The sequence below is a fragment of the Lepidochelys olivacea genome, assembly GCF_965140295.1.
Source record: "Lepidochelys olivacea isolate rLepOli2 genome assembly, chromosome: 2".
Lineage (NCBI taxonomy): Eukaryota > Metazoa > Chordata > Testudines > Cheloniidae > Lepidochelys > Lepidochelys olivacea.
In genome coordinates, this window is record NC_140412.1 from 30431873 (window position 1) to 30452381 (window position 20509).

At 39.3% G+C, this 20509-nt stretch overlaps 1 protein-coding gene across 2 annotated transcripts in view; it reads left to right on the forward strand.

The window, feature by feature from the left end:
• The window catches only part of CSMD3 (CUB and Sushi multiple domains 3), a 1240207-nt gene that overhangs the window by 1093806 nt on the left and 125892 nt on the right, over positions 1-20509 (forward strand). For both annotated transcript variants that reach the window (XM_084620231.1, XM_084620232.1), the window contains 4 exons: positions 3568-3756; positions 4149-4295; positions 9013-9201; positions 19678-19863. In XM_084620231.1, coding sequence (XP_084476357.1) covers positions 3568-3756; positions 4149-4295; positions 9013-9201; positions 19678-19863 — 711 coding nt within the window. The remainder of the gene's footprint in view (positions 1-3567; positions 3757-4148; positions 4296-9012; positions 9202-19677; positions 19864-20509) is intronic.

The following is a 20509-nucleotide window of genomic DNA, read 5'->3' on the forward strand; positions in this document are numbered from 1 at the left end:
TCATTGTGAGAGATGTTGGTATGTAGAGAAGGTGATATCTCTGGTGACAAGGATGGTGTTCTGAGGGAGGCTGTTGATGTTGCAGAGTTTGTGGAGGAAGTTGTTTGTGTCCTGGCCCTTTGTTGTGAGTGCTTTGAGGATGGTTTCTATGAGCCCGATATTCCTTCAGTAAATCAGGGGTTCTCAAACTGGGGGTTGTGACCCCTCAGGGGGTCGCAAGGTTATTACATTGGGCTTGCGGGCTGTCAGCCTCCACCCCGAAACTCCTTTTGTTTCCAGCATTTATATTAGTGTTTAATATTAAAAAAATGTTTTAATTTATAAGGGGGTTGCAGTCAGAGGCTTGCTGTGTGAAAGGGGTCACCAATACAAAATACAATACAATACATATGACCTGCCTCAGAGCTGTGTGTTTTCCTTTGATATGCATCAATTGGAGCAATATTTCCCAATCTTTGCCCCCCTTCCCTTAGATCAGTAAATTTACACTGGCCTACACTGTCTCATATATATGCATATCATCTTTCTCTGCTTCACTGAATATTACCCTCAGCCTGCCCTTCTCCATTTCCTTTCTCCTTCCCAGCTGTTGGGCTGAGAGCCAGGATGCCCAAGTTCTATTCCTGACTCTGCCACTGACTTGTGTGACCTTATGTAAAACTTCTAAGCCACAGTTTTCAAATGTGACTGCCGACGGTTAAGTACCTAAATTCATACATGGTCACCTAAATTAGTAGCCTGATTTTCATTGATGCTGAGCATCCACAGCTCCCATTTACTTCAATGGGAATTATGTTCAGTGGATCTCTTTTTATTTAGGTGCCTTAGTATGAATTTGAGTGCCAAACTTTAAGCATCCTGTTAACAGCCCACAGATGTGTGTGATCTGTAGGTCATTGACTCTTATACCATGAAGAAGAAAGAGGCAGAAGAAAAAAATGGTACATTAAAAATATAAGGGAAAAAGACAGATTTACTGATAAAAACAGCTAACTCAGAGTTACGGTTGCCTGGAGGTTAAGGCAAATGCATAACACCTTTCTTCTTTTCCTTGGCTGACTTCATGAACAGAGCTGACAGTCGTGGAGAACTTGAGACTTTCAGGCTGCATTTCGTTACATTTTTTCTTCAGTTGACTGACATTCATTCATCCAGGAAGCAACCTGTCTTTGAGTTAGAAGGGAGGAAAATTCAGAGTTATCTGAACTTGAGAGTTTTCCTCACTGGAACAAAATGCACATCTAAATATCACTAGTGTACACATCTTTTAAGAAGATAAAAAATGTGACTTAAGGGTATACATGATTATGTGTGCATAATGAATCCATCTCATGGCATCTTTATCAGTTGTATATTTATTAGAGACAGAAGAATAATGTGGTATTTGGAGTTTAACAAAACCTGTGTTCTGTTATTGATACTTTTTAAGTAAACTTTGGTAGAACTTATTTTAATTTTCCCTCCTTAATTTTAAACCCTGTTTTATAAGGAGGGGCTCATTGCATGGTTGGACTCATTTTCCTCATTTGAAGGATTTCTTGATTGTCAGTCTTAGGTCTCACCCAGTAGAAAATACTTCTTCTCTACCTTTCCACTACTAGTTTGAGACGTTTAAGCAAAGAAGGGGCACTGTGTGATATATGAGGTCTATAGAGTGGCATGACAGTGATTTCAAGTTATTCTTACAGCAGGTAGAGGCAGTGGTGAGCTGGAGCCGGTTCGCACCGGTTCACGTGAACCGGTTGTTAAATTTTGAAGCAGTTTTAGAACCGGTTGTTAACCCACTTCCCTGCAGGGGTCACTGAGGCTTTGATGGGCTCTGGCTGGGAAGTGATGTAATTCCTCCTCTGGCCGCCAGGGGCACTGCGCTGCGGGAGCCATGTGGGCTGCCGCCTGGCTCTGCACAGGAGCCCTGGTGCTGCTGCTGCTCCCCCAACCCCTGGCCCTGGGGCTCCCGCTGCTGCCTGGTGGGTCCCCGGCTGCTCTGCTGGGCCTGGGCTGCATCCTGCTGCTTGGGCTGCTCCGAGCCGCTCTCCCCGTGAGAACCCACCACCCTGCCTGCAGCCAGCCCCTGCCTTCAGCTGCCCCCGCACCCCCTTCCCGCAGCCAGCCCCTGCCGCACCCCCTGCCCTGTATCCAGCCAACCCCTGCCGCAACCCCTGCCCTGCCCGCAGCCAGCCCCTGCCTCCAGCCACCCCCGCACCCCCTGCCTACAGCCAGCCTCTGCCACACCCACTGCCCTGCCCACAGCCACCCCTGCCTCCAGCCACCCCCGTACCCCCTGCCCTGCCCGCAGCCAGCCCCTGCCACACCCCCTGCCCTGCCCACAGCCAGCTCCACACCCCCTGCCCTGCATGAAGCCAGCCCTGCACCCCCTGCCTCCAGCTAGCCCTGCCCCACGCCCCTGTCTGCACCTGGCCCCATGTCCACTGGTGCCCTGCAGTTCCCAGGTCAGTAACCCTGCACACCCGCTTCAATGAGGGGGGCATGGAGCAGCTGGGACCCACACATGTGCACACCCCGGGAGTGACCAGACAGCAAGTGTGAAAAATCAGGATGGGGGTGGGGGGTAATAAGAGCCTATATAAGAAAAAGTCCCCAAAATCGGGACTGTCCCTATAAAATCAGGACATCTGGTCACCCTAGCACACCCCCAGGGAGTGGCGGGGACCCACACATGTGAAAAGGAGCTCATGTCTAGTTCAGGCCCATCTTTTTAAAAAAGAACTTTAGGCAGGGTTAACATACATCCGTATTTTCCCAGACAGCTCAGGCTTTTTGGTTCTTAAATCGCCGTCTGGGAGGAGTTTTTAAATTTTAAAAATTCCTCCTGGGAAAATATGGACGTATGGTAACTCTGTTGGTACAAAAAATACATACTGGGGCACATCCCTTAAATCAGAACTTTTTATAGGGTTGTTAAGATTTTGGCAGCTCATCACTGGGTAGAGGCAATGAGAAATCTAGGAGTTGTAAAATTATACAATGTTAAATTGTAAGACCAAATACCAGAAACGGTATATTTTGCCATACTGGATGTATGAGTATGGTACATGCTCACTAAAACAAACATTTTTTTGTAAAATTAATAACTATATGCTTCTAATAAATAATAGAGTGCTTTCTTGCTATTTACAGCCTAATAATCAGAAACCACAACTGAGTCCTTAAACTTGGTTCACATGAGACTTTATCTTCCATCATCATCATTATTATTATTTAAAGAAAGGAATAAAAGCTGTGGTTTATTATCTGAACAATTCAGCCTGGCTCACTTAATGTGCTGTCTGAAAGAACAAAGGGTCTTCCAGATAATGTAAGGAGAATAAAACCCATGAGTCAGTGATTTCTCAGCCTTAGTGTGTTTATTTTCTATAACATAATTTGTAGGAAATGCTGGCTAACACAAACTTTGTCTACTATCCCTTAATTAAGTGTTTTTGTTCCATATTCTTAGAAATAAAGTGAGTAATGCAGCTCTTTAACTTAGGGAAAAAAAACTAAGTCATACAAAATTCTATGTATGGTGGTAATTAGAGTTTTTTAAATAATCTCTGTGTTTCATAGTGCTTTGCCCGGCCAATGAAATGCGTCTGGATTCAACAGGAGTCATATTGAGCCCAGGCTACCCTGACAGCTACCCAAACCTCCAAATGTGCGCTTGGACCATTACTGTGGAAAAGGGTTATAATATCAGCATGTTCTTTGAATTCTTCCAGACAGAAAAGGAATTTGATATACTTGAGGTGTTTGATGGTAACTACAGGATACACAACTTTGGATGCTTTTATATTTATGCCTTGGCACCCCTTCCCCATCCCCTGCCATTTAGACATATAATAGAAATACTGTTTTTGTCTAAATAAGTCATTACTTGAGTTTGTTAGGATAAGTAGTGATGTTAGATTGCATTGCTTTTCCAGATTGTATTGCATTACTAATCATCTTGACTGTGTGAGTGTGTGTGTGTATATGTAATATTTAATTATACTATTTAATGATCTTTTATAATCCGTTCAATAATATGTAGCATGTGGTTAATGTAAATTCCACTGTTAAATCTATTTCATTTACCGTTACTCCAGGAACATTTCATACATGTCTAATTTTAACCTTTGTTTTCATTGTTTTCCTCCTCCTGTATCAAGGACCAAATAGTCATAGCTCATTGCTTATTTCCCTAAGTGGGGATTACTCATCTTCTCTAAATATATCCAGTAATGGCCATGAAGTGTTTCTCCGTTGGTCAGCAGATCATGGCACCAACAAAAGAGGTTTCAGGATAAGATACATAGGTATGTAATTCAAATGTATCCTTTTCTATCTGCTTAAAACTTCAATATGGAATGTATTTACATGTGTACAAGGATAATGTGAGCTACTTTATTAGATACTAAGCTTCTAAAACTGAAAAGAAAATCAGATCTCTTTTATATTTGAACCAGATAACTGATTCTGTATAGAATATCTTTATAAAATATATTTATATCTTATTTAGAATAGTATAGCAAATACTCAACATAAAGAGTTAATTAATTTCTGCTGCTCAGAATAGAAAACTAGTTGAAACCTAGCGTCAAGTTCTGCATTACAGCTGCATACAACTCCATTTAACTGCCAACCAAGTGCTGCACAATGCCTTAAAATGTGGGGGAGGGGAGGGGGACAACTGTGAAATTGCTTATCTGTTATGGTCAGATCCCAGATATGGTAACTATTGCTACCACTTTCTGATAAGTATCAAATTTGTTGAACCCCTAGTATGGCCACTAGTCCTGTCCACTCTTTTAGGCAACAAATTAAATAAACATGAAATGAAAGAAGAGTAGGTGTACCAAGGCAACCTCTGCCACCAGGCCATTGATGGAGGGTTCTTGGTGGCATCCCGGTGGAATGTGGCAACATGAGCCCTTTCAGAGACCAGAGTTTACATTTCAGAATGCCTGCAAGAATATCTATGAAGTTATTGGAATACTGGAATTAATTTTAGCATCTTGTGATTTGGGAGAGGTTCCAGCCAAAAGTTGGAAAATAATGAAGAAAGGAAGTAATTTAGGTTGTTTGAGTCCTTAAATTCAAAACTGAAAAAAGCAAAAATGCTCCCTATATATGATAGTATACTTTGTAAGTAGAGGAGAGCAATGAATCTGTCACAAAGAAAGGTAAAAATTTCTGTTTCACTGCTCTGTTGACTGTCAACTGAGTGTCGATACTGATACCTAACACCTTAATATTATAGTTACATACAATATACATATTACCTCAAACCAAGGGATTCTCATAAGAGAAATTAACTTCTACTGTGTTGGGCTACTGTGGTGTATTCCCCGCCATGGGGATGTTAAATATAATTATAGTCACTATTACCAAGTGGTTCAGTTATATTCACCTCTTGGTCCAGATCCTGCACTCTACTTAGGACTAAACAAGAATTGTGTCTCCCCTGATGGGTTCCAGGACTAGCTGCTCCACGAAGCAGTCATGTAAGATGTCAAGATACTTTGTCTCTGCATCCCGTCCTGAGGTGACATGTACCCAGTCAATATGGGGAAAGTTGAAATCCCCCGTTATTATTGTTTTATTTTATTTATTTATATATATATATATATAGCCTCTCTAATCACCCTGAGCATTTCACAGTTAGTATCATCATCCTGGACAGGTGATCAGTACTATATCCCTGCTGCTATATTCTTGTTGTTCAAGCATGAAATTACTATCCATAGAGATTCTATATTACAATTTGGTTCATTTAAGATTTTTACTTCATTTGACTCTACGCTTTCTTTCATATATAGCGCCAATCCCTCACCCGCATGACCTGTTCTGTCCTTCTGATATATTTTGTACCCTGGTATTACTATGTCCCATTGATTATCCTCATTCCACCAAATTTCTGTGATGCCTACTATATCAATATCCTCATTTAATATGAGACACTCTAGTTCACCCATCTTATTTGGACTTCTAACATTTCTACATACGCTCTTAAAAATGTGTCACTTTTCAGCTATCTGCCATTTCGTGATGTAATTGAATGGGACTCTTTTTCATTTGATTGTTTCTCATCCAGACCTACCCATATTTTATCTTCCATCTTCTCCTCCTTACTAGGACATAGAGAATCTCTATTAATAGATCGTCCCTTAGGGGATGTCTCTGTCCGAACCATGTGCTCCTCTGCACCTGCTGGCTTTCCCCCAGCCCTTAGTTTAAAAACTGCTCTACAGTCTTTTTAATTTTAAGTGCCAGAAATCTGGTTTCATTTTGCTTTAGGTGGGGCCCATCCTTCCTGAACAGGCTCCCCCTTTCCCCAAAGTTTCCCCAGTAAATCTAAACCCCTCTTCCCTACACCATCGTCTCATCCACACATTGAGACCCGCAGTTCTGCCTAGCTGACTGACCCTTCTTGTGGAACTGGAAGCATTTCAGAGAATGCTACCATGAGGTCCTGGACTTCAATCTCTTACCTAGCAGCCTAAATTTGGCCTCCAGGTCCTCTCTCTCCTATCCTTCCCTATGTCATTGGTATCAAATGTACCATGACCACTGGCTCCTCCCCAGCGCTACACATAAGTCTAGCTAGATGTCTTGAGAGATCTGCAACCTTCTCACCCAGCAGGTGTCAAGAAAAATAAAACAATTAGCCCTTTCTCTCACCCCTCTAGGTGCTTGATTCGACTCTAGGATCCCACAGAATTCTAGATTCAGAGTCCAATCTACACAGGCATCTTTTATTGGTGTACAGAAATACAGCTCGAGCTGGGTGCCTCCGGAGAGGGACCCCGCCCCTCAGAAATTGCAAGCAATTATACCCTCTACAGTTGGTAACACTGCCCTCACGGTCAGTCCTATTCCTTGCATTCTTTCTTATCTTCAGTGATAACGGGCAGTCTCAACTGGTTTTGAAGCTGCTTCTTCAGCATTCCTCTCAGGTCAGCTTAACCTCGGCGTAAGGCTTCAACTACTTTAATCACATATGCTAAGTTAGTAACTTATGCTAAGTTATAAGAACAAACTTATTGAACATTCATATAAAATAGCATATAATCACCTTTTTTATAACACAGGCAAGTCACCCATATGATTCTCCTGGTCATTGCAAACCTAACTATCTATGTTTCTAATGGATCAAATCCCCCATAACTATTACCTGTCTCTTCCCAATAACTGGAGTTCCATCCTCCAGAGAGGTATCCTCAGAGCAAGAGGATACCACAACATCATCTGGAAGGAGTGTCCCAACTATGGGATTGCTTCCCTCTGCTCCAGTTTGATGTTCTTCTTCCATGAGACTTTCATCCTCCTCAACAGCACAGAGGTTGTCGACCAGGGTTGGGACCATTCTACTCTTTCCTGTAAACTCTCCTCCATGTACCTCTCAGTCTCCCTTAGCTCCTCCAATTCAGCCACTCTGGTCTCCAAAGCCTGTACACAGTCTCTCAGGGCCAGGAGCTCCTTGCACCAAATGCACACATACACCACCTGCCCATAGGATAGATAATCAAACATGCTGCATTGAATGCAATAAATTGAATAGCCCCCACTCTGTTGCTGGACTTCTACCTGCATTCTCTTTTTAGTCCTGAATCTCTTTCCTTTGTTGTATTTTTTTTTATTGGGAGGGGGGTGTTTATTGCCATAAGTTTAAAGAACGTTAAGAGTATCTAGCTCCCCTGCCCCATACTTCCCCTCTAAACTCCCTCGCAAAACTCTTGTTAACTGACACTGGATGCTAGCTCCTCTGGTTGCTTAGGAGTGGGCTTTTTAAAGCCCTGGTCTTCTTGAGTAGCCCCGACCTCAGGTTAAAGGTTGATGCGTGCTAAAGAGTTTACGGATCAAAGCATCATTAAGAAGCTCTTAGCCTTGCCGAGCAGGCCGCTAGACTCAGTACACAGTCCCCCAAACAAAACAAGTTCAGTCTTAAAGCCAGTTGGTTTTTTTTTTGCACCCACTGCTCCCCTTGGAAGGCTGCTCCAAAACTTCACTTCTCTGATGGTTAGAAACCTTTGTCTAATTTCAAGCCTAAACTTGATGACCAGTTTTTGTTCTTGTGTCCACATAGTCAACTCATCTCCTTGCCTGGTATTTATCCCTCTGCTGTATTTATAGAGAGCAATCATATCTCCCCTCAAACTTCTTTTGGTTAGGTTAAGCAGGCCAAGCTCTTTGAGTCTCCTCTCATAAGGTAAAACAAGCAAATTAAAAATGTATAAGAATGATATATAACCACCACTGGAAGTTAACCATCTAAGTATCTTTAGGAATCTGGGCCAAAATCCTATCCGATTATTAAAACCTTATTTCTAAACTTTATTATCTCTCCCCACACTTATAAAGATCTGTAGGGATGCTTTCCCTATCTTCAACATTTTGCACGTCCTCTAGCATTTCTGGGGAATTTCAAAGAGAGAAAAATGCAGCTGCACAGTAACTGATGCAGGTTCATTTGGGACATTCAGAAGTACAGTTAAGATTGTTGTACTGTAATTTTTAATAATTCACTTTTAGTTCACACATGGTTGACTTCTGTAGAAGTATTTTTTTGTTGTGAACAAAAAAAAATACAATAATCTGAAAAAGAAAATCTTTGGCCTGTACACTTGTTGGTTTTGATTTATTAAGGGCATTTTTCATAGTAAATATTAATGCCATTTAGTTTCTTTATGCTATCATGGAACAAAAATACTTTGTTGTACATTGTTCAACGGAGAAGTTGTTATAATAACGGTTGTTCTAATGAGTCTTGATTTCACATTTGCCATCTGGGAACCAAATCCTGAAGTCCTTATTAGGCCTTATTGCACCACCTTTACTTTCTGAATAATGCACTACTGAATGTAGAATGCCAGAATCAGAATCTTAATGTCTTTTCTCAGTCCTTACACAGGCAAATTCTCAAATAATTCAGGTAGCGTTAGTGTAGAAACTGAATAAAACCCTCAGATTTGGCTACCATACTTTAAGAGAGGGGGAAAAAGTGTTTTGTTTTCTTTTTTGTTTTTCCCAAAGCTCTTTACTGTAGTACTCCAGAGTCCCCTCCACATGGATTCATTGTCAGTCAGACAGGTGGACAGCTCAACAGTATGGTTCGCTGGGCTTGTGATCGAGGATATAGGCTTGTTGGGAAAAGTACCGCTGTATGCAGGAAATCTCCATATGGATATCATGCATGGGATGCACCAGTCCCAGCTTGTCAAGGTAAATATGTTTAATCACATATTAACACACATTTTAGCAGACTATTTTCTCCTCTCCTGATTTAGGCCATCTGTTTTTCTGATTTAAAATAAAATTGTTTAATTTTCATTCATAGGAACCAAAATCTTCCTGCCAATATAGCCCTACAAACAAAACCAGTAAATCAAATATTTTAACAGAATCTGCTAAGGTTAGCAACTATTGATTATATGACTTTGGAAGTCATTTTGTATCACATTTTATGTAATTGTGAGCAAATTGACCTAAATAAAATGTAATCTCACCTGAATCTTCACTTAAAACTGAAGCCAACTTTACTTTTATTTATTTTTTGGATGTTCAGAAAAGTTCCCTTAATTTATATTGTTGGTTTGTTTTTCATTTCCACATTTCTCAGTGTTATATGTTTCTATTAGGATTAGGATTAGAAGTGCCAAATAACTATTCCTTATTTATTCTTGCTTATTCATGATCCACCAACTATAAAGAACCAGAAAGTACTAGAACTCATGAGATTTCTAATGAAAAGTAAATGGGATTTTTTAAAATAAAATCATCTGATGATTTTGATGTCTACCTTAATATTTTGAGCCTCAAATTGATTTTTACATTTAATCATTTGGGACACAACTCTTCATATTAACATCTCCTCTCTTCGAAATAGCATGCCAAGATACAGTACGATTCCTTAATAATGAAATAGAAATGACTGTGTGGTTAACAGTTTGGTTTACAACATATATTTTCTTAAGAAGAATGATATTGTGTCAGTAACATGTATCTTATTGTATAGAAAACGATTAGGAATATTCATCAAACATGAAGTGTGCTGTCTACACTTTGTTTTCTTTAAATACAAGGAATTTATATTATTCTGTTGTATAAACTTGGACAAAATGATAATTCTATTTTACTATTCATGCAAGGTTCTCAGACCTCATTAATCACACAATTACAGAAGCGGCAGACCTTCATTAGGGATGTGCAAACCAAGTACTTTAGCTGCTTATATGTATGCAGACACTATGTTCCTGCTGACCTATGGAGAGAAGTGAAATTCAAGTTTGTTCCATGTTAATTTTCCACAAGTAGTTTTGGGGAGCTACACTTTTCAACTGAACATTTTTGAAACATAAGAGTTCTGTGTTTATATTATGCACAGTATAATATATGTAAGCAAACACCCTGTCAAAAGCTGTGATTGCTCACTTTCTATTAAAATATTAAAAGCATGAATGTTTTCCAGACTTTCAAGTGCTCAGAAATGAAGTGCAGGTGTTACATGTGCAGTGTTATATTCTTTTAACCTTCCTGATTGTCGGGATAAAAATGTATGAGGAGTATCTTGATGAGAGCAAGTCATGGATCTTGATCAGATTTTTAACTATATATCTCAAATAAGTAACTTTGTGTTAAGAAAATAGTTAAATCTATTAAATGAAAATACTAATTGATTTTAGTAACTATACCTTTTAAATGGTTTATTAATTGAAGTTGTTACATAACTGGTAAGTAGTTGTAAAGAACTAGTTGAAAAAATATTTATTAATCACTTGGTATTCATTCATTGCACCCACTGATAATATATTCTAAAATTTAATAATATTTTATGTTAATTAAATGCCAATTAATTATAATTAAGCATTTAATGAAGTTTAACTATAATGCAAGTTATGGACTTGATTTGCCCCTTGGTTATATCTACTTCCAGCAAGTCCCGTTTATAGAAGGTGGTTGCAGCATTGTTATGTGCCTGCAACTCACACTCCATCAGAGACTTTACATCCTGCCCATGCAGCCCTAAAAGTAGTTGTTGCTGGTTATGCTTTGGCCAGAGCACCCAAAAGATGAGCTGATTTAGTGCAATTCCTGGACATCACCACATGCCCTCAACTAGAGGTGAACCCTTGCTGTTATAAAGCTGAACCCATTTATTCTATCAAATTTGTAACCCCTTGCCCTAATGGCCCATAGAAAACAAACACAGTCAATAAGCTTCTCTAATGTTCTTTAATAATCGGTATTTACTTGGAGCAAGATTATGCATTTCACACTGTTTCATGGAGTAGCAGCACTACCCTAATAACAGTCGCTCCAGCTTCTCTGCCTAACAGATCATGTTTTTTCAGAGCTCTCTGGCACCCAGAAGGAGTACAGACAGTCCTGCTACCCTCTTAAGGATATGCAGCATGTGCCCACCTCCATGGGCAGCCAGCTATGCTGGTTGGTGAGGATGGTTGATAAGTTCATAGCCCTGTCTCTTGCCCTACCTTCTCTTCCATGTTTAGGGTGCCTATCAAAGCTAGTCTCACTCAGTTCTTGTGTATTCATCCAAATTTAGGAAATACAATGAAGACCAGTAACTTCACATGGACAGAAAGTGAACTGGGAGCCATTCTATGCACAGCCCTTCTTGCATACTAGTGCAGGAGCCAGAACACATACTCACCCTCATGCTATCCTGTTTAAGGCAATGCAGCTCATGCAGCTTCATTGTACATTGCTACACACTTCCTATTCCACATTAATCCTAATCAACTCTTGATTGGAGATTGTCATTCAAGTCAAATTGTGACAAATTATAACAACAACTTGTTTGTGTAAGCATCTACTGAGAATCAGGATCATGCAGCCAAACACATTATCACTTATGACACAAGTGGCATATTAATCCAGATCTCCAGAGCAATTTCACAATTCTTTATTTTGGTTCTTCTGTTACCCTCTTCCATTGTTATCAATACTCTGTCCACAACTACTCAGATATTTTTAGTTTTCACAACATATGATTTAAATCTGTGTCTTCCCTAGACTCACCTTCATGTTGTTGGTGTGCAATAGTTGAGACATTACTTTAGCATTTCTTGTGGCTAATTAAATGAGTCCCAGTAGTCTTAGTAGTCCTTTCAGTCGTGGTTTTGTGAAGAATGTGACACATCATGATAGTAGGTAAAGGGGGATACAGTTCTCAATGTCCTTAATCTTGACTAATCTGTGAAAAATTAGCTCTGGGTCCAGTGTTCTAAATAGACGATACCACCCCATTTTTCACATCACTTCATAATGTGGCACTTTGCTGTGGAATCCAGACACAACTGTTAACATTAGAGTAAACACTTTTTTCTTTACTTTTGTACTGTATTTATAATTAAAATATGTCCATTCGATAGAAAAGACCCAGTGTAGCAGCAGTGGATTAAAAAATTAACCCTACCTCATACTGAAACGTGTGGCAATTAACTGAATCCCTGCTTTGAAGCTAATATGAAAACATCCTTCCTCTGGACTGAAGAGAAGCAGAGATCCTGTCTTACACATTAAGATTATTATAAATTTCAGGCAAATAAATGTTGTGCATTTGTAATGTACTCTACAGAAATTACATTGTGAAATGATTGTCTGAGTGCCTAGCCCAGTTTTTAGTGACACAAATCCTCTGCATCTTGTATAAATCAGTAAAGCTTCCTACAATTTACCAAAACCCATGAAGATAATAAAGCTTTGAAAGAGCAAGCAGGATGACAATGGCATTTTGGAATACAATTATTATCTTGCTTCAAATGTGAAAATTTGTGCGTGTTTACAAAAAATCATAGATCCTCAACTTCTGCGGAGTTTTTTTTTTTTTTAATAGTTTTTTTCACGTGGTTATTGATTACATTTCTTGAATGTTAGACACTTTATACCAACATTACTTGATGCTTAGCTTTATTTATTTATTTATTCATCTAACTATTTAGCTCACTGAAAAATGTTGCTTTGCACGGATCTCTCCACAAATCAATATTATTGTTAATTTGCATAATTTCTTGTGCTGGTGTCGGGCACGATGCCTTGGGGCTAAAATCTAGAGAAAATGTGTTGAGCAAGCAAAGCAAATGGCATAAAAGAATATCTAGCGGAATCCCCTAACTTCTCAATGTAATACATTGTCATGTCTGCAATGACTGGTATGCCAAAGATGCAAAACCATAAAAGAAAAAAGAATTTACAGGATTTATTGACCTCACTGTTAAAATTACACTGTTCGTTGTACTATGCTGCAGCAATGCATATTTTTTCTCAGATGAAAAGCATATTTGACAGGCAAAATACTGAAATACCTTTATACTGTATGAACAAATATCTGAGGTGCAGCAGTGTATGACAAATATTAGTATCTATTTCTAGAATTCTTTGGATATAAGGTTGTTTCTGGTTTACAAGAGTTGAATCCTCTTTTTACAGAATATGAAAAAAATATAATATTTGGGCTATTCTTATCTTTTGTAAAGTGTAGTACATTTATTCCAGATCACACAACTGCACATGAGCAGTTGGACAAATTGTCTGATTGCATCCCAGATGCTTAAGAAATGTCTGAGAATTTTGACAGTGGTTAGCAAGATAATTTACAGGAGATATCTTTTTCTTTAAAATTAACAGTAATATAGTGAAAGTAAAAGTTCACATGTTCCTGTATTTGGTTAGTGCAGAAAATAATGTTCGACTCTTAATTCTACCTTGCAACTAATGGTTCCAGGAGAAAGAAAAACCACATAAAATCCACTTAAGTGCCAAGAGTTCTAAATAAAAGAAATATAAATACAATTTTTTCATTATCTTAAACTTACAAACAAATTCTCCATTCAGGGCTGGCCCTATTGTACTTTTGAGGTTATATGTATTTCTGATTTAGTTTTCTAACCACTTGTGAAATCTAATTGTACTTAAGATGATGAGAGGGAGGCCTAGATGTTGGTATTGGTTCTGTATGAGCAGTACATGTTAAACTGCAATCCCTTCTGCCCATCTCTGGTTGTTCTCCATGGGGAAACTACATGTTCAAGATGGAGCCCCATGTACATGACAAAAGCACAGATCATGCTAGCAAGGTTTGCATTCTTAAGAAAAGTTCACAATGTCCTGGCCAGATGGAGAAAAGCAGTTTTGCTCACTTCTGCTTTTTGATTATCTAAAAGCAAATGGGAATCTAACCTGACCTTAACTTACAAATGGTGGCAGAACAATCTTAATGAGGGACAGAGAGAACCTCCAACAACAACTTTTGTTCTTTCTCTGACCCTTCATGATCACCTCAGTCCTTTCAGAAGGAAATCTCAGCCAGCTTGCCCTTTTCCATAAACCTGAACAAAAATGGAAGACCAGACACTGGTTAATAGTTGGATAGATTATTAGTGTGATGAGATGGCTTTCTGTGCAGAAGCCAAACAGATACTTCCATTAAAACAACTATTACCTAGCCTTCCTTAAGGAAGATATTTACAGTCTATATCAGCAAAGGACTCACTACTACTCCACTGGACTTCACTAGCCAGAAATGTAAGGATTTGATTGATCTCTGTGCTTGTTGGTGCTTAGATTCAACAATAACGGGGGCTACATAAAGACCTAGGTAGTGGGGTTTTTGTCCCTTAATTGTAAATTAGTTGTAAGGATGCTTGTCCATTTTTGAAAAGCACTCTGAGAGTCAAGGATGAAAATTACTATAAAATTATTAAGTGTAACACAATTTTTGTGTTCACAGATTATGTTGTAAATGAGATGAAATTGAGAGGGCAGCCAAGTCCAGAATGTCTAGGAATGCTATTCATATAACAATGTGAAACATGGCTTTTTAATTCTTTAAAAATACATTAATAAAATTAAGTTTAATTATCCTAATTAGTTAAAGTGGTATTATGAATCGACATTGCTTAATTCATTATATTGCTTTGTCCATGATGGACCAAAATGAAAATGATTCTGTATGATTGAATTGATTTTCATTTCCTCTGAAGAAAAAAAAGCAATGGAGCAGTCATATTTATTTTAGTATCTTCCTCTATTTGCCTTACAAAATTACTTTACAAAACTAATCTGCTTCACACAAGGCCCTGTCCCCTCCCCCCAAAAAAGATGAAGAAAAAGCAAGTCTGTTTATAGTACAAACTGAACACCAGCTACAGGTTACAAAGCATGGAAGGATGGTCTACTGGTTAGGTCATTGACCAAAGACTCAGAAGACCTAGGTTCAATTTCTTGTTCTGCCACAGACTTCCTGTGTTACCTTGGGCAAATCATTCTCCATTCCTCATCTGTAAAATGAGGATAGTAGTACTTCCCTACATCACAGAAGTGTTGTGAAGATAAATACATTAAAAATTATGAGGAATTCAGATACAATGGTGATGGGGCCTGATATGTACCTAAATAGATGTAATACGGTGCAACTGGAAACTAACTTTGCCTTCACTACCAAGAAAAAAATATTTTTGGTGTCAAGGCCTACCTGGATGTTTCTTAGAGGTTTATTCTTCTCAGGAATGAAATGGAGGCCTAGCCTAGTGACAGCTCTGTGCATTGTCATATGGGAGATTTAGTTTCTATTTTTTTTTTTTATTTTCCCTTCTAATATCATCTGAGATTCCTTCAGAGATAAAGTGTTCAGCACCTGCATGGGAAGAAGTGTCTTATTACTTTGATTTCTCCATCTTGTTAAGATACAGCTATTCCCCTCTGAGACAATACAGCTAACAAATCCCAGGAAACACCACATGAAATGCGGATGATACTAAACTGGGAGGAGTGGTAGATACGCTGGAGGGGAGGGATAGGATACAGAAGGACCTAGACCAATTGGAAGATTGGGCCAAAAGGAATCTGATGAGGTTCAATAAGGATAAGTGCAGGGTCCTGCACTTAGGACGGAAGAACCCAATGCACAGCTACAGACTAGGGACCGAATGGCTAGGCAGCAGTTCTGCGGAAAAGGACCTAGGGGTGACAGTGGACGAGAAGCTGGATATGAGTCAGCAGTGTGCCCTTGTTGCCAAGAAGGCCAATGGCATTTTGGGATGTATAAGTAGGGGCATAGCGAGCAGATCGAGGGACGTGATCGTTCCCCTCTATTCGACATTGGTGAGGCCTCATCTGGAGTACTGTGTCCAGTTTTGGGCCCCACACTTCAAGAAGGATGTGGATAAATTGGAGAGAGTCCAGCGAAGGGCAACAAAAATGATTAAGGGACTGGAACACATGACTTATGAGGAGAGGCTGAGGGAGCTGGGATTGTTTAGCCTGCAGAAGAGAAGAATGAGGGGGGATTTGATAGCTGCTTTCAACTACCTGAAAGGGGGTTCCAAAGAGGATGACTCTAGACTGTTCTCAATGGTAACAGATGACAGAACGAGGAGTAATGGTCTCAAGTTGCAGTGGGGGAGGTTTAGATTGGATATTAGGAAAAACTTTTTCACTAAGAGGGTGGTGAAACACTGGAATGCGTTACCTAGGGAGGTGGTAGAATCTCCTTCCTTAGAGGTTTTTAAGGTCAGGCTTGACAAAGCCCTGGCTAGGATGATTTAACTGGGAATTGGTCCTGCTTTGAGCAGGGGGTTGGACTAGATGACCTTCTGGGGTCCCTTCCAACCCTGATATTCTATGATTCTATGAAAGCACATTTATCTCTATAAAGCACAGCACATTTATCTGTATAAACAAGTCTCAATCAAGAGGGGTTGATTGTTGAATGATCCATCAGAAGATATTAGACCAGTGGTTCCCAAACTTGTTCCGCTGCTTGTGCAAGGAAAGCCCCTGCTGGGCCGGGCTGGTTTGTTTACCTGCAACGTCTGCAGGTTTGGCCGATCACGGCTCCCAGTGGCCAGGATTTGCTGCTCCAGGTCAATGGGAGCTGCTGGAAGCGGTGGCCAGTACGTCCCTTGGTCTGCGCCACTTCCAGCAGCTCCCATTGGCCTGGAGCAGTGAACCGCAGCCACTGAGAGCCACGATAGGCCGAACCTGCGGACGCGGCAGGTAGACAAACCGGCCTGGCCCTCCAGGGGCTTTCCTCACACAAGCGGCAGAACAAGTTTGGGAACCACTGTATTAGAGTTAAGCCAAAGTTTCACCAATTGTAGAGCTAGCTACACTGCCTACTTTTTTCTTCCCCTCAATCATTCCACCATAGCTACTGTTCATAAAAATAAACAAAAAACCTACCAGCACTTCCTGGAACTTGGAAAGGGTAAAAGACTAAATGTCCACTTTGGACATTATCATGCAGATCCTATTCACTTCATTGAATGCTTAGATGCTATGGTAAGAAGCACTTTAGAAAACTTCAGGTATTCCTATTACAAAATTATTCTACAGTAATGGCATATTAATCAAAATGGCAACATAAATTTTACAAGAAGAGCAGCATTATTTAGATGCAGTGAAACATCTGCCATTTCAAGTTTGTCACCAGTTTCAGTAAGTACAGTTCTATCAGTAACTTTGTGTGTTAAATTGATGGGGTTATTTCAAGGGGAAACTACTACATCAACATTGGGTTTGTGTGGTGACACTTTATTAAAACTCAGAAAGCTAGGAATTAGCTTCTTGAGACTCAAAGGTAGTTATAGTAATGTGGAGTTTTTTTCATGGACAAAAATTTCCATTTTTACACATACAAGATTTATGTTCACTGAATGCTTAGAAGGTGATAGACCATACATGACTTTCATGGGTCTCATATTCATGTGGGTCTTTGTTTACTCATAATGTTATTCCTATCACTGCTCTAATTTACAGTGTTTTCTGTGGAAAGAAAGCATGCATAGATAGGATGCAAGGTTTCTAAATAAATGTGGTATCTAAAGAAAATATTTTCTTTAGAAAATAGTTTTAATCAGAAATTATACACATTAAGTAAACATATTTTCTAATTTAATGTTTTATATTTAACACTATGAAATAACACATTGAAATATGAAAATCTCAGCACCTCAAACCTTAGCACTACAAATATACATATTTATTCTGAATGGCTGTGGCTGGGTAATTTTTGCTATCCTCTCTTTGCACTCTATATGTTTTTTCCCTCCTCCTCTTTCCTGCTTCCAAGCCCTCTCTGATCAGATCTCTCTGATTCTCTATCTTGATCTCTAGTTTTGCTTTTCTGGGTCCCCACTATCTTTTTACCTTAAATTCAGCATTCAGTATAATCCACTTATGTCAGTTTGGTCTGCTCCTGTTAACAGAGTCAATAAGAGATACAGATTTTTTCTTTATTATTGATTTCATATACTGTATACCATGAAATGACTAAATATACTAGGTGAAAATATGATGCTTCAACAAACTGATGGAGTCTTTCACCTTTAAAACACTATTGTACAAAGGAGAAAACAGGATTAGTTAAAGAGCTCATTCAAGGAGATTGCTGGTGCCTTTAATTAAGCTAGTTTGGCATTTTCCCCATGCAGCAAATGTGTGTTACAAAACCAGGAATAGATGTAATGGTTTTTGCAATACTCAACCCAGATGATACCATTTTGACTTTGTTTTTTATATATATATATATATGTAATATTTTCATCCAATAAAGATCATCTTATGATCCTTGAAATGATCAAATAGACTCTCAGACAGAGATTAGATGGTAGGCTGTATAAACCATGTGATCAACTATACATGAATATATATACTTATGAAGCCAGACAAATTGTATATGAAGGATGCAAATTATGTAAAGAAATCTGAAATGCCAAACAGGAAAAAGGACTAATAAAAGTATAGTAACACCAAAATTCAAAGTCCCTGCCACACAGAGGCTGCTGAAGTCAAGAAGAGATTCAAAAGAAACAGCAAAAGTGTGCTATCTGTTGTTCTCCATCCCCACTCCCCTTGCTTTCTAAAAATAACAATACCTAGCATTTATACAATTCTTTCCACCTGTTGATTTTAAAGTATCTTACAAAAGATGAGAAAGCATTGTTATTCCCATTTTACAAGGGGAGAAACTGAAATGTAGGAAGTTTACTGCAGTGGTCCCCAAACATTTTAACTCATGCTCCCCCTTATCCCTTTCCACCCCTCACCCCCCCAAGCTGGGACTGGGAGTGAGGCTTCGGCTCTGGGAGGGGGGATGTGGTTGGGTGTAAAGGGGCTGAGGTTGGGGCTAGCAGCCAGGGCCAGGAGCAGAGCTGATGGGTGGCGCTCCTTCCCCTGCCCCAGCCGCACCTGCTTCTAGGGGAGCGCACCTAGTTTGGGGACCTCTGGTTTACTATAAGTGTCTTGCTCAAGGTCACACAATGCATCAGTGGAAGAGCCAGGAAAAGAACCAGATCTCTAGAGTCTCAGTTTATTATCCTATCCATAGGATCATGCTGCTCCTCTTATTCTTCTCTTCCGTACTGCATCGTCATTCATCATTCTCTGCAATCTGAAAGGATAGCTAGAGGGTTACTGAACTATAACTTTCATTTCCTCCCCAACCCCAGATACCTTTAAAAGGACAGATTAATGAGCTATAAACCTCCCAAGGTTTAGTTCCTTTGAAAATTTAGAACTCATGAAGTCTGTGTGGTCCTAAAATATACACTAATACATTACTAATCCCTCTTCACTAGTATATGAGTGTTGTGGTATGACACTTAAAACATTTGAGTGAGACAAGATATAACTTATCACAAAGAGGTAAATAACATGTTTGTGATTCTTTTAATTCAGCAATATCTTGTGGAATCCCTAAAGCTCCATTAAATGGTGGAATCTTAACTACGGATTATTTAGTTGGTACTCACGTTACTTACTTTTGCAATGATGGGTATAGACTATCATCCAAGGAGCTTACTACTGCAGTCTGCCAGCCAGATGGTACATGGAGCAATCATAATAAAACACCTCGTTGTGTAGGTATGTAGCATTGCAAAATTATCTCTAAGAACTTTCCCGAATTTTATTTTCCTTTGTCAAAGGAGCTCTGTTTCAAATTATTTAAGAGTTCTGCTTTTGGATAATTAATATGATGAGCCATTTGAGTACATGAAACTTGTTTTGATCATTATATATATATAATGATCAAAACAATAATTATATATATATATATATATATATATATATATATATAATATCAATCAACCTGCTGTGACAGTTGGAAAAGAAATACATTATAAAATGCATAAAAGTTAATAACTCAGTTCCAGGTCCTTGGCATTCCTGCTTCAGCAGCTGGCAAAAGCCTCATGGCCAAGTCAGAATATAAGGCCATGGAGTCTTAAGCAGATCTTAGACTCTCCTTATCACTTTCTGCCTGGTACTCATGGACAACTGTGTAGCACCAATACAGATTGCAACCCCTCCACCTCCATGCTAATGACCCCGCACCACCTAAACTCTAAGAGATGACACTGAGGAGAAAATGCACATGCAATTCCTCAGGGACATGTGGATACCTCTTTGGCTATAAATTAGGTATGAAAATCCAAATGGGCCACCATGCTGAAGCAGAAATCTCAGCCTAGGAAAGGTTAGGTGTCCATCCAGATGTGGATCATTCCCC